The following is a 15,770-nucleotide window of genomic DNA, read 5'->3' on the forward strand; positions in this document are numbered from 1 at the left end:
GGGGGGGGGGGGGGGGGGGGGGGGGGGGGGGGGGGGGGGGGGGTATGCCGAACTTCAAAAGGTGGACGTGCCTAATCAGCTAAAAAAGTAGCGAGATTGCAAAACACAAACTTACTTATCGATCTAAGATTAGGCCAAAAACTATTTTCTTGATAGTCCTTATACTTTTCAAGATATTTCTCTATTCTTCAATTTTTCCTTTCATTAATCCCTCGAATTCCTCGAAAATGTAATGCTCGCGAGACTCGAAAATATACCAATGATGATAATAAACAGAATGAGTCCAAAAAAATGTTGACAAAATGATTTTATCACAAATTTAAAAAATGATATCTATATGTTGTATTTACAAATGATGTTGAAATAAAAAAATTTTGAATTCCATTTCAATATATACAGGAATATGACAAAACTTAAAATTATATATTCAATTTTCTTTAGTCTTAATACAAAATCATATAATTGTAAAATCGATGCTCGACGCGCTGCTTCATCGAATAAAAAATATTATAATCTTTATTTTACAAGAACAATGCTTTCCATTATTTTTTATACACTATTATGGCTTTACATGTTTCTTTTATTCAAGGAAACATAAATTTTTGTTAGTAAGGACCTTAAGAGAGTGCAACTATCCTCTTGTGTGACGGGAAATGTAGTTTTACAAAATTTATTTTTCTCGCAGGAAAAATACACATTGATATAGATTTTTTTCTACAGTATGGTTATTTTAAAAAAAATAATAAGAATAATTGCTTGACGTTTAAAAGGTCTAGGAAGACTATTTACTTCAAAGCTTTTGTAATTTCCCATAAGCATCATTTATTTTTTTAAGAATTACAATAAGAAAAAGTTAGTAAAATCTTCATTTAAGAACTAATATAAAGTTAAAGTCCAAAATATATAGCTTTATGTTGATGTATAAAAAAATCTCTATTAATTATCCAATATAAATTATCATTCATAATTGTATTAATAAATATATTTTCTACCTAATATAATTTCAGCTCTTATTTATTATTATTATTATTATTTTTTTTTTAAAGAAAACAAATTGAATAAAGATTCTTTATTTTACACATACTTATCCATGATTAAATTTAAACTACTAATGAAATATTGATAGAAAAATTTTAAATAATTTAATTTATTTTTTTTTTTTTTATAATATAGTTGAGGGCTTACACATATTTAATAAATGCATTTGAAGAGAGACAAAAAATTTCCAAAAATCAAGTGATTATTATCGTGCATAATTTATCGTAATTGATCATGTTAAAACGATAATTCTATCTTAGGATAATACATGCATACTTGTTCAGATATTACAATTGAATTAATTACTAATAATTGGGAATAAAATTGTGGTTGCAAATTAATTTACCAACACTAGAATTCAACGTTTATTAATATCATCTAATTATACGTTGTATTAGAATTAGCATTTACATATCAATTGTAATAATGGTTGTAAGTTTCGAGTTCGATTTACAAAAGATATATCACTCAGCAGTCGGATAATCTCATTTTCCAAACAAGAGCGTTATATTCTCATTGTAACCGCTTAGTAACCGATGTAACCGATTTAGTGTTCAAATTTCGTTTTTCTATTAAAAAAAAAAAAAATATTACAAAAAGAAAAGGAAAAAACTTGAGAACAATCGTTAAACAAACTGTATAAGAGACAACGAAGGAGAAATCCCGTATGTCGACTGGAACGGCCAAAAGTAAGGAAATAGATGGGGAAGTCGAAAGAGGTATGTGGGAACTCGTCATCACGACTGCTATATACTCGTGAAAAAGAGGGGGAGGAAGGAAAGAAAGAACGATAGAGTCCAGGAGACCGCCAGTCTCGGCCCCTTAGAACCCCGGAAATTGCCTAATGAGCCGGAAAAATCAAGTCGTCGTCGTCGTCGTCGTCGTCGTCGTCGTCGTCGTCGTCGTCGATGTCGTCGATGTCGTCGTCATCGTCGACGCCGCTGTTGCCGTTGCCGTCTTGAGGAGAGGCGAAACCTCACTCTCCCTTTGACGGGTCGCAACACGGTCTCGCGTCTAATTAACCATAAAAATAACGAGATTTCTGTGGTCTACGTCCGCTCCGCGACTCGCTTATTGCAGTCGATATTTTCTATACGCGCGTGAGTTTTTCGATTTTGCGTCTCGGCAGAGTAGAAAGACGAAGAGAAAAGGAGGGAGGGAGAGAGAGGGAGAGAGAGAGGGAGAGAGAGAGAGAGAGTGAGATAGCGACCGAAAGTTCCAAGGCACTTTACACTACTCTGTGTTTTTACCAGAGTTTTCACATTTTTTAGCGGAAAATGTAACTGAGTTTTTTTGAGCCACCATTCACCGTTTTTTATTAGCGATGAACTTTACACGAAAACGTAATAATTTTCACTTGGCCAAAGTTAATCACTCTATTTCCAAATTTTTATATATCTCTACAATAGCAAATCATTAATTTTAATTCGTAAAAAAGTAATATTTCCTAGAGAAGAAAATATTCTTCAATTTAGTATTATTGACTGAGGGCTGGGAATATATTTATTTTGCTATTTACTTCGTTGTATTTCTATCTGGAATAAAAATTAATTTTTACAGTATATAAAATAGACGATTTATGTTACTTACAATTGTTTAATTAAGAAATATACAATCATAAATTATCGATTATCCAAGCGTTCTCACTTATATCTTGTAATTAATTACTAATTAGCTTGAGCTTTTTTATTGTAAATTTTATTTATTGTCGTGTATGTGAGAGTGGATATAATTTTATGGCTAAAATTCTATGTAATTCCTATTGTAAGAAGCTTAATAATATTTAATGATGATTTATTCTCATCTGATATATGAGGGAAATTGATAGGAGCATTCAACATTAATGATAATTAAAGTAATTATTATATTATTACATTTCACCTGTAAAGACAAAAGAATGCGCTAAATAGTTATAATTATAAGAGTTGCGAGTATGTCAGGTAAAGTTTATCTATGACATTTGTAATACCAGTGGCGTTTACGAAAAGAAAGCGGATATTCAGCTTAAGCGTTAACCGAAATCCTTGTTGCATGTGTTGAGAGTAGTGTACGTTTGCGAAATCAAGAGTAACTCGAAGCTAAGCTAGAATTGTGCGATTTACCGAGCTCGAAGGAAAGAAAGGCAAAATGAAGAGGATGACTGGCCATACAATTCCGAAGCTGAAATCTCATAAAGGTAGGAAGGAGAGGGATATATGCAGAGAGACAACCCCTTGGGCAACTCGTTGGATTTGTCTCGTTACAGTTTGCATTGTGTCCTTGGGGCTGATTTGCGTCCCACCCTCTGCACGCATGTTTTCTACACTCAGCCATTCTCCTTTCCCCTCCTGTCTCTCATCATCCTCGTCCTCTCCTTTAGAACTCCGTATACCAATTCTTTTCGTTCCTACCATTTCTTTCGTGTTTATTTTTCCACGGTCCCCGCCACGCACCCTCCTACTATCGTTTCCTTTTCTTTCTTCTGTTTCATTTTCCCCGTTCTCTTTCTTCTTTTTTTTTTTTTTTTAATACCTTTTCTTTTGCTGCCTACGCTAAATTAGAATGCGAGACGAGGAAAAATATCGAGAAAGGGGAAAGAGAGCCTTTCTTGTCTTCGCTCCGCGTTCGACTCCTCGTTGGGCGGTCGAAGGATTTTTCTCCTCATTCCACATGTGCGTAGACTTTATCTAGTTAGAGATGAGAAGGAAGAAACCAAGGAGAAATAATTGTAATCTGGTTTTAGGAGTTTATATGGGATGAGGAACGCCCCGCTTGCATTTTGATCGCCTGCCAGATGAGAGTTTGATTTTCTTAGGGCTGCCGAGAGATGAAATTCGAGCGATTTTATTTACGCGCCACCCACTACTTCATCGTATATTTATATTTAAATAAATTTTTTCAAATCACAAAAATCATACACTTGACCGGTGCCTAATTGGTGCGTAATTGACCGGTCCCTTTATAAAATCGCTGATTAGACGAATTCATTACATGTATTGAAATACATCGATTGGTGTATTTATTTTATTTCAAGCTTAATAACAATAATCAATATTACAATTGTAACGGGCCAATTTTGCACGATTATGCAGTATTAATAATCAATAATCGACGATCGATCTCAATATACTAATAACTAGAGCGTGACTAGAGCGTGACAGAATATCGCCCTAACGACCCTCGTGAATTATTGCTCTAATTAAAAAAAAAAAAAAAAAAAAAAAAAGATATTGTGCTGTTTTAAATTTATAATAATAATAATAATTATTAAATATGAAGCCATTTGTTTGATAAAGATTATGATGTAGGCGGTAATTAAAAGGGGATTTACTCGATGCTTCTTTTTAGTTTTCATTCTGACGAGTAAGCCGGCGCTTTTTCTACTTGGAGTTTCAACTACCTAATTGTCGAAATTTCGAGCAATTTGAAAATTTGACGTGACTTATAAATCCGAGTAGAATGCCACGCGTTAAAAGCATCACGGAATGTCAAAAGCTGAAGATAAAGGGCTTCTACCTTAAAAGTTACATTGTCTCTCGAACGGAGGAGAGCCGATAGGCATCCAGTCGCAAGCTACCCCCTTCCCCCTGCTGTCGATGGCAACCATTTTTATTTCTCCACCCACTTCCATCGCCCTACCAGCCCCACTAACATCACCACCAGCCCCTCATCCCTCCCATACTCTCCACAATCCCCGCTCACCATTCATTTTCGGTTCCCGAACTCTTCCAATCCTCGATTCGCTCGCCCCATCACCGTCTCTTTTTCATTCGGCCTTCACCGCTCTCATTCACTCCATTTACGAGAAACGCGCCCCGTCACGCCTCGAAGTCTCGCGTGTTCACAGGCGTGCCTAGATCCGCCTGATACGATAATTAGATTCTTTTCCGAGGAACGGGGAAAGAAAAGTAGTTTCAGGTAGATTTAGAAGAGTAGGAGGGGGCAGAAGCGGCTGCTGAATGCTGCGTTGGTGGCGTCGTTGGTCGGGCCGCTATGCGCTGCGATTCAACGGTTAAAATTATTTGTTGGACCGAACGGAAAACTTTTATGCTCGCGGATCGATGGAAACTTTATCAATCCTCGCCAATCTATCCTTTTATTTTTGCTTACAATCTCTCCATAATTATGTATCTATAGATTTCCTTCTACCACGCCATCTTCCTATTGTCGTTAACGTCGATTACCATCTATTCTACTCTGTGATCTTTTCAATTCTACGATTTCGAATAGGTCCGACGACTACATGTATTTTACATTTCTTATTCCTTTCAAATTATTAGAAATAAAAAATTTTGGCAAGCGAAAAGTGTATACCAGAGTCGAAGCTTACAAATGTGACATCTACATTATGTTTCCATTTCGTTCCATTTCGTTGGCTGTGACTTTCATGCAAATCACACTTCGTTAAATAAATTTAACAAATAAATTCGAGATTTTTATATCAGTAAAGCATCGCTTAATAAAATTGACTATAATTTTAACATATTTTACTAGTTTATATGAACAGAAGCAGCTATTAAAAAACAAAAATGTTTAACTATTCATTATTTTTACGTTAATGAAATAATATTACAATAAAGAAATCATAAAATTGTTGTAAACTTATGTTAATGTTCTTCTATTATTATTTACTCTTATAAAATTTTTGAAATATTGATATTCACTCTAATATAACTGTGTATATAAAAAAAAATTTATTTTAAAATTATAAACTGTTTAATTAATCGAACCCTTAATATCGAACAAATAAATATATAATAATTTCAATTATCTCTTTGTTAACAAAAAGTCAGAAATATTATTTCCTGTACATAAATTAACAAGATTAATGTTTTTAAAGAATTTTGAGCTAATAAGGAATCGATGTATAATATTGTTATAATTAAATAATAATATTCTTAATTAAAATCAGTCATTCCATATAGAGCCACTTAGCAAATTAATTTAAATTGTAATTTTAAAAAATGAAATATCATCAATATAATTATACATTTATACCTAATATCTTAGTAATAGTAAGTATTACATATATATGTGCATATATATATATATATATATGTATATATATATAGTACATAAATAATAAAATCAATTTAAATAAAAAATAAAAATAGAATTTAACTTACAAAAAAGGCTTGGAAAATAATAATATTATTTTATCAAATAATTTTAAACATTTAAAGGATTTAAATATTCATCTGTGTGAAAATAGTTGTTCATATTAGGTTATTATTATCTCATTAGTTTATAATATTATATTATATTATATATAAGTGTGATCAATGTATATTGATTCATTATGAAAGACTACTCCATTTTCGGTACCATTTTCAATGTTAATTTAGTTTTATTGCAAATGAAATATAATTCTTTATCAATGAACCGTTATTATTTGCACGCAGCATATCAATTCACAAAACAATAAATCCAATTAAAAAGTTAAAATAACAATCTAACATTTTATTTTGAACAATGAAAATCATCGATTTCTATTCAGATATTTATACGTAAAATAATGTATTTACTCATAAATAATAAAAAAATAATTCTATGTAATAGAATAGTATAAATTTGTCGCAATTTATATTTGGAATATGATCCAAAATTAATATTATTGCTCAGTATATATATGTATTGCTTCAATCAAACTATATCAACAAGGGTTAATCGTTTTGTCAATATATTAAAAATTTAATGTTTGAACAGAAAATTCGTAGGTAAAATATACGGAAACATAAAATTGATCGACATGTGCAAAATTAATGTGATAATAAATAAGCAAAGTATCATTACCGTGTGATGTAAAGTAAATTACAGGTAAATATGAAAAATTAATCAGATACATAGAGCATCCTTGTTTTTGCAATATCCCACAGTCAATTAGTTCTCCTACTTCTGACTTACCTACATTAAAATTGATCTCAGTGAACCATTATTCATTGGAGCAGACTTGCAACATTATAAAGCGTGCATTGTAAAAGAAAAGTAGGAAAAAATAAAAAATAAAAAATAAAAGAATAGTTAAATATATATATATATATATGTATATATATATATATATATAATAATAAAATCAATTTAAATAAAAAATAAAAATAGAATTTAACTTACAAAAAAGGCTTGGAAAATAATAATATTATTTTATCAAATAATTTTAAACATTTAAAGGATTTAAATATTCATCTGTGTGAAAATAGTTGTTCATATTAGGTTATTATTATCTCATTAGTTTATAATATTATATTATATTATATATAAGTGTGATCAATGTATATTGATTCATTATGAAAGACTACTCCATTTTCGGTACCATTTTCAATGTTAATTTAGTTTTATTGCAAATGAAATATAATTCTTTATCAATGAACCGTTATTATTTGCACGCAGCATATCAATTCACAAAACAATAAATCCAATTAAAAAGTTAAAATAACAATCTAACATTTTATTTTGAACAATGAAAATCATCGATTTCTATTCAGATATTTATACGTAAAATAATGTATTTACTCATAAATAATAAAAAAATAATTCTATGTAATAGAATAGTATAAATTTGTCGCAATTTATATTTGGAATATGATCCAAAATTAATATTATTGCTCAGTATATATATGTATTGCTTCAATCAAACTATATCAACAAGGGTTAATCGTTTTGTCAATATATTAAAAATTTAATGTTTGAACAGAAAATTCGTAGGTAAAATATACGGAAACATAAAATTGATCGACATGTGCAAAATTAATGTGATAATAAATAAGCAAAGTATCATTACCGTGTGATGTAAAGTAAATTACAGGTAAATATGAAAAATTAATCAGATACATAGAGCATCCTTGTTTTTGCAATATCCCACAGTCAATTAGTTCTCCTACTTCTGACTTACCTACATTAAAATTGATCTCAGTGAACCATTATTCATTGGAGCAGACTTGCAACATTATAAAGCGTGCATTGTAAAAGAAAAGTAGGAAAAAATAAAAAATAAAAAATAAAAGAATAGTTAAATATATATATATATATATGTATATATATATATATATATATACATTCACAGAAGAACAAGTAAACCTAACAGTCTAACAAAAAAAATGTTTTATAATTTAATGCCCAACTAGTGTCCAGTTTCCACAGACTAAAATTAAAAATAATGAGCCTCGGGTGAAAAAATTTCGATAAATGAAAAGGGAGGAAATGTAAATAGAGTAGGATAAAGACAAAAATAGTGCGGTAACCGCGGAATCCAAGGTTGACAAGCGGAGATGTGACAATGATTTAAGGCGCGAACACCAAGGCAGAGGATCGATATTCCAGTGCACTACAACTACAGTTACTGTGACATCTTGGAGTTGTTGCGATGCTCGCAGTTTAATGCTGGGAGATGGATCTTAACTAACTAAAAACAGATGCTGTAACGTTGGCTAATTTTCCCGGAGTAAAAACAAAAAATTAATGAACATCAATAGTCGTTAGATAATAGGACGTCGTCGTGCGAGAAGTTAGGGAATGTTGAGCTTTAATTCTAACTGTTTGGTACATGGGCTCGACATTTTTTTTCCCTATACGTATATTGTAATAAGTCTTCGGTAAATTTTCTATTTCATGACTTTGTGATGATTATACGATTCGTACTTGTTTATGAGTAACTAAATAACAGTCATTTGAAAATTACAAAGACGAATATTTAATACGCGAGAGTTTTTCAATTACGTATTTAGAATATTTGTATTAAGAATACGAATTTGGAATAGCACGGTACAGTAAAGAGAGCTTATAATTTGATTAAAATGAGAGTTTAATAATGTATCCCACATTTATAGCTTAAGAATATCATCGTACTTAATTTTCATTTACTACGAAAATTTACTTTTATAAATTTCTGGTTAACTTTTCCCAAAGTTAATCGCGTGTTATTAGTTTAATACATTTTTTATGGTTTTGAAAAGTAATTATGTAACTTAAGATCCTTATAAATTGTCACGGTCACGGGTAAATGAAGAAAAAAATTATCAGCTCGTAAATTAGTCTTTTGTGCTTCCAGGCATTACTTTTTATGAAATATTTACCGAGAAACGTTTTAAAATGGATATAAATTTTTATATAAACTTGACAAGTATCGAACACTTGAGAATACTTAACCAAGCATCATTAGTATTTATATTTCTATCCAAGTACGACAAAGTAAGTGAAGACAATTATGTAAAGTAATGTTTAATAATATGCAGCGGATAAAATAATAATTCGATATCAATGATATTAATATAAGACTAATATTGTTCTGGGAGCGGGGGGGGGGGGGCAATAAATTTGAAATTAAATCTAATTTTTCGGAAATAACAAGAATATGTGATATATTTTAGTACTTGTCCCTTATCGCGATCCCTTACAAGTTGGATTTCATCTATGCCTATATATATGTGTATATATATATATATATATATATATATATATATATATATATGTGTGTGTGTATATATATATATGTATATATATGTATATATATGTATATATATATATATAGATATATATACATTGGTCCGATAATCTACTGCTTACTATAAACAATATTCGTTTTTTTTTGTGACCCGAAGTAGCGAAACGCTAAAGTCGTAATTATTCCATTCTTTCAGCGAGTTCGCCAGAGCCCCGGCAATGCCCGTACCTCGGGAAATTCACAGTGACCGGTTTGAATGGGCACTCCCAGAGCAAGAGTCCAGCCTCCTCGTCCCGCGGCAAGGGATATAAAAGCGAGAGAGTGAGACATGGCCAGGAGAGGAAGCTGGAATTCGACATCCAGAAGCGGCGAGGCAACAATCAGTATCTCATACACGAGCAGTCCCAGAGGAGGGTGAGGTCTGGCGTCCAACAACAGCGGCAGCTGGTCGATAGCCAAGATCCCGAGGAGACGGTAGAGGAGCTGCTGATGAAGAAGAAGCTGTCGGCTAGAAGGACAGGACATCCATTGATAAGAGGCGACAACCAGTCGTTGTTCGATAGTAAGGACTAACATTTTCCCTTTTGTTTGTGCGCTTACGACAATTGCTTCTCTGCTGCGGCATTTAGCGAATGCTTTTATAAATCAAACTTAATTGTTCGATTATCTACTTTCATAATGCACGTGTCACCCCAGCTGGGAAGCTGATAAAATTTTAATAATAATCGCGGTTGAATAATACATATGAAATGAATGGCATTGTCGCGTAAGGTGAGCCTTTGATTATCGGCGACAAATTGAATCATTGTAACATCAACAACGAGAAAGTTGATTTTCTAATTGTTACTTGTCTAATTGTTTACGTAATCGATCGGTAATGGTAAGCTAATAGCAATTTTAAACTAGGTACGATACCGAGGTCGTCGATTCGAATTTCAAGTATCTCGTCTCAAATTGAAATCGACCAACTTTCGATATTTACGGCTCCGGCTCCATAACTTTTCCCAAATTTAATAATAAAAATGCCAATTTCTCTTAAATTTCGAATTTTAAAGCGCGATCGAAACTTCTTCAAGATGTGGAATTTATAGTTGATATTATGACGCGCGACGCAAGAGCCAGCAAGAGAATGAAAATAAAACGATTGTACGTACCCGCAGGAAAGTACCGAACGAGACGCGAACCAAAATTGGAGGACTTCCAAGCGGATATGGACGACTTTGCACAAATGCATCGGAGCTGGGGTCCTCGGAGAGTCACGGATGACTCGCAGGATCGTAATATCGAGGAGGTCGCCGAGGACAACTACTTCGCCGATTACATGGAGGAGGTCGCCGAACCTCTGAAAACGCGCGTCTACCCGAGATTTCTCAGCTATGCCGACCTGTTAAGACTCAAAAGGGATGCGGAGAGGGAGGAACGGGAGGAGCTGGACCACAGAAGGAAACGCGAGGAGAGCGAGGAAGAACGACCGAGGTGCAACTCCGACATAACGACTTTGACCGTGGGTTGCTCGACCGCTGATAGGATGGAGTTTCAAAGCGACTGCGTTGACGAAGACTTCGTCACAGGTGGGTTCTGTTCTCCTCTTATTCGGGACTCCTCGCCTTATGAGGTAAATAAGATATACTGAGAGACGGTCCGATGAAAGCGAGACGCGACGAAACATCTTCTAAGGCGGATACATGGCAATATCGTTTAATTAAGGGAACTTGGTCGTTTTGTGACAAGGGGAACGCCACTCGACACTGTCATCGTAGAGTCTCACGACCAATGATGACAAAGTATAAGGGAGTAAATGAATATCCGGTCAAAGATATTTGTATAATTGGAAATCTCCTTAATCATTAAATGTACAAAACGAGCAAAGTTATGCCCCTCCAACTGATACGTCTAGTTTTAGGTATGATTATGTTTATTTTATTTATTGAAAGTCTGCTAAATAGATAAAGCTTCCTTATAACATTGAATTAATTTATGCATTAGCTTCAACATTGTACATGACCTTGTTTTTCCTAATATTACATTATAATTACGAGGTGTTTAATTTTACAAGACAAATGTAGTCTTATGATATTATAGCAATAATAGATTAAAATACAGTCACCTATTATTAGTAATTGTTTATAAATTAACAAAATAATTTATTTAATATAATGCTTATTCTTATATCTGAGCTAAATATAATGTGGCATATTGTAATTTTTGCAAATTTATTTTTTACAAACTTTCGTGCCTTATATAATATTGATACAACTTAGAGAACTTATAGAACGTAATTCCAAATTGATGACATTAATGTATTTAAGCCATCAAGTATTTATTCGCAATAATTATCCATCTTACGCGTTTAAATATATAATTGTATAGAAAATGTGAAAACGTCATTTGTAATCTTTAAAAAAATAAAAAAATAAAAAATAACACATCTGCAAAAAATCTACAAAAAATTTGAAACAACAATGTTTTTATCGAATAATCAAAAATTCTTGCTAATTAAATAAGCCTTTTCTAATAATAATAACAAACAATAAAAATTCTTACGAGGAAATACTTTAATATCTTGCGTAAAGTTAACGTAATATTGCAATATTTTCTCAATTACTTATAGATATATTGTTTTTATTACCTATATCGTCGTGCCTTATCTATATTATTAAGAACATCTAATTAATTCAAAACCCTTGAGAATTCATACTTGGAGTATAATATTTTTTACTAATTACCCAGAATGAATAGAGCCTAAGTCATTCGTTCATTATTGCAAAGTAAAATTAATATTCATAATCAAAATTTATCTTGAATTTAATATATTGCTTAATTTAATTATTTATAGATCTTGAAGCTTATAAAATTTATATCTATAATGTCTGAAAATAATTATTCCAATTGCATTATAAAATTAAGCCAACGTATATAATACATGGACTCTTAAGCGATGAATTATCTACTTTATTCAATCATTATAAATAAAAAATTAGCATCAATTTTTAATTAATTAATAATAGAATTTTCTTGTAATAACAAGCAGGAAAATTAATTAAAAAGTTGTGCTACTGAGCTTGGAAGAGTGACGTCATTCTCCCTTTATACGTACTAGTCTTCACTGACTTTGGTACTTAGCCCGCTAATATATACGACCTCATGCCTTACGCACTGCTTTTGTTTATTAAATCTTTGCCTTACGAAAATTTTAAACTTTCAGAGATTGCCAACAATATAAAAAAAAAAGAAATTAATTTTTCAACTATTCGTCAGAATATTATCGGCTGAAGCGCATATGCCAATTATTAAGAAAAGAAAAGTCCTTTTAACGGGCTTCTTTACAATTAAATTGTTTATATTAAATTGTTTATATAAGCGAAATGTTAAAATAAAAAAAAAATAAACATATTTTTTGACGACAAAGTTCTATTAACTAAAGAATGTAATATAAATTTAATTGGAAAATTTTCATCCAATTACATATACCCTTTTTATCGAATAATGACAATTAAATTATTCATTACGATAATTTTAGATATTAGTTTGATGAATTATAATTACAAAGATATGACATCTGGTAAATTTATTTTTAACTAGAAAATATTTTTATGCCAATTAATTAATCCAAATTGAATTAAAGAAATTACAATTCATTAAAAGTTCTTTTTGTAATAATGATAATAAACGAATCAAAATTTTGCTTAATTCAAAAATTCATTTAATCTATCTAATTTCATTATTAAATTGAAACGATGGTAATATAAGGCATTCGTTTGAAAGAAAATATTATTATATTACAGTGTTTGCTAGAAAATTTTATATAAAATTCAATACTTGTAATGGGATTTCACAAATGCAACATAATACTAACTCTAGACATTTTTTATAACATTTCTATCGAGATAAAATAATTATAACTGTATTTTATTTACGTAGACTCGCACATAAGCATTTTACGTAATACCAGGAGCATGTATAAGATTATTATCCATGTGAATCAGTGGATAATAGCGAATTGTAGACGCTGAATAATCATCTCGTAATAGTTATATTTCATAAAATAGGTTATAAGCAATTCATTCAATTTCATAACTTGATGAACGTACACCATCAATTATTAAATTGTTAAAAAAAAAAGTTTAATAACATATTACTTGTTATTTTGGCCTTGCGCTTCGAAGCAAAACAAATTATAAGAACCATCAAAAAAATAAAAAAAAAAATATATACACTAGTATCAGTGGATGATATATGTCTTTTCATTCTTTTCGTGCTTCTTTTTTTGTTATTTTTAATTTTATATATATATATATATATATATATATATATATATCCATGACGCTATGAGCATACTGTAAAAATAAATGGAAAAGTAAACGTAATAATTCAATAGATAAATTATAGATAAATTCATGTTCTAGCAATAAACATTAAACTCTAGGTACGATGAATTTTGATCGTCCTCCGCGTTAAAAGTTCTTTACGCACTTGATATATCCAGTCTTGCACACGCTATATTTTATCACGCCTTATTCACTTAAAAAGATGTATTAAAATAAAAACAAAACAAAACAAAACTCTCGTGGCTCGGCTTAGCCTAACGAGAGCATCCATCATTAGCATCCTATTGTGCTCTCGTATTAACGTTGACACCTACAGGATTAGCCAGTAATAACGGTCAGAAATTACGGCTCGCAAAATTGGGGTGCACTTCCTCACTAGAGCAATCCTCTCGCTCCAGGGCAATCGCGGAAGGTCCTCTTACCGCGGTCCGCGTGATCTAAGGCGATGGCGCTTGGGCTCGCATTCGCATCCCGCAATCGCCGCACCCAAATGTCAATAATTACGTGCCCGGGCCGCAATAGAGCCCGCGGCCCCAAGATCTACGAGAAGCCTGGCATGGCACGTAATATCGATTCTCCGCTCGCTTATTCGCAGCATACTCGTGTCACGGACGCTGGTTCGACGCCGAGGGCACGCAGTTCGTGATAGCGACGCCGCTGGCGCGACGCAACCCCGCTTCCTGGAACGGCCCCGACGGCTCGAGGGCCCAGCCCTATAGGAACAGCCGGAGGCTCTGCTTTATGTACCGGGAGAACGGTGGGGTCGTCAGCCTGACGGCCAGTCCCGTCGCCTGTCAAAGGGGTATACCTCCGCCACCGCCCCTCCTCGCCTTCAACGCCACTAGCATCGGTAAGCTAATCAACTGTTTTGAATAATTTATCGTAAAAAATCGTTATGCAGCTGGATTATTATTAATATTCATGGGCTGTGCTGGCGGCACAGCCTCGTGTTTCATATCATTTTGTAAATTAACGAACGGCGCCTTTTCAATGTTAATCCTAAGATGACATTTGATAATTCGATATAATTCACTTGTCACTTGAGGGATTATTAGTCAGAAGCTTTTCATTTCGCTTTTCAGCGTTAATTACAAAGCGCTCAAATATTGAAATTTGTTAAGTATATTCCATAATATCTTTGATTTTTTTCTATTTATCGTGATTAATATCGAATTTGGCGACTAATGACCCGGGAATTGGAGACGGCTCGACTTCCTTTAATAATAATATTAGCTTGAAAATGTTGTTAAAATTTTAAAAAATTCTAACTTTCCTATTGCCTTTTTGTATTACATTTATATGGCCAGAATCGGTTATGGGTTAATAAAGTGAATCGTTTCATGAATTGAAAGAAAATCACATTGGCTGTAATACCATATTGCTTTGCCTTTCTAGGTCAATGTATGGACGGCGCCAGTAGCTTGAGAAATCAATCGATTCACCTAATCCTGTCAGCGTTGATCCTGTTCCTCGCCGCATTCAGGTGATTCTAAATACCAAAGTCGTTAAGAATAACGCCCGATACCTCGAACAAGCAATCAATCAGCAGAGTAGGTGCGCTTGAGCTCTTCAACTCTGCTTGTCTTCGTCAGGTGAGGATGGGATGAGTGAGGAGAGATGATAATCAGAGAAATTGTATCTCGCGAGCCAATGCGTCATGTATGCAGATACGCATACGCAGAGAAGAAGATTTTTTTAACGCATTTGCGCGGACGATCCTATTAAGCCTGCGGCGCCCTTGCGCGCACTACCAGTGAATATCGAAGATTTTCATACGGCCGAATAATACGATAAAATGTTAATTGAGTTCCAAACTGAACATTATCTGCTCCGTTAGCATAAATAAATTGAACAGTTGAAACTTTTCATCGAGATGCGACGTGCTTTGGTGATTAAATTGAAGTGAACAAAGACGACAGAATAAAGGACATTAATGTACAGTTGACGATAATAAATAACAATGAGAATCATTTGGAAAGTTTAAATTA

At 32.6% G+C, this 15,770-nt stretch overlaps 1 protein-coding gene across 1 annotated transcript in view; it reads left to right on the forward strand.

Annotated features, from left to right (window-relative positions):
• The window catches only part of LOC105360309 (uncharacterized), a 186,574-nt gene extending 171,061 nt beyond the window's left edge, over positions 1–15,513 (forward strand). Inside the window, exons 8-11 of the mRNA XM_011497187.1 lie at positions 9,651–10,016; positions 10,615–11,025; positions 14,378–14,632; positions 15,178–15,513. Coding sequence (XP_011495489.1) covers positions 9,651–10,016; positions 10,615–11,025; positions 14,378–14,632; positions 15,178–15,269 — 1,124 coding nt within the window. The 3' untranslated portion in view covers positions 15,270–15,513. The remainder of the gene's footprint in view (positions 1–9,650; positions 10,017–10,614; positions 11,026–14,377; positions 14,633–15,177) is intronic.
• Positions 15,514–15,770: the final 257 nt, after the last annotated feature.

This window comes from Ceratosolen solmsi, unplaced genomic scaffold (assembly GCF_000503995.2).
Source record: "Ceratosolen solmsi marchali unplaced genomic scaffold, CerSol_1.0 scaffold13, whole genome shotgun sequence".
NCBI classification, from domain to species: domain Eukaryota; kingdom Metazoa; phylum Arthropoda; class Insecta; order Hymenoptera; family Agaonidae; genus Ceratosolen; species Ceratosolen solmsi.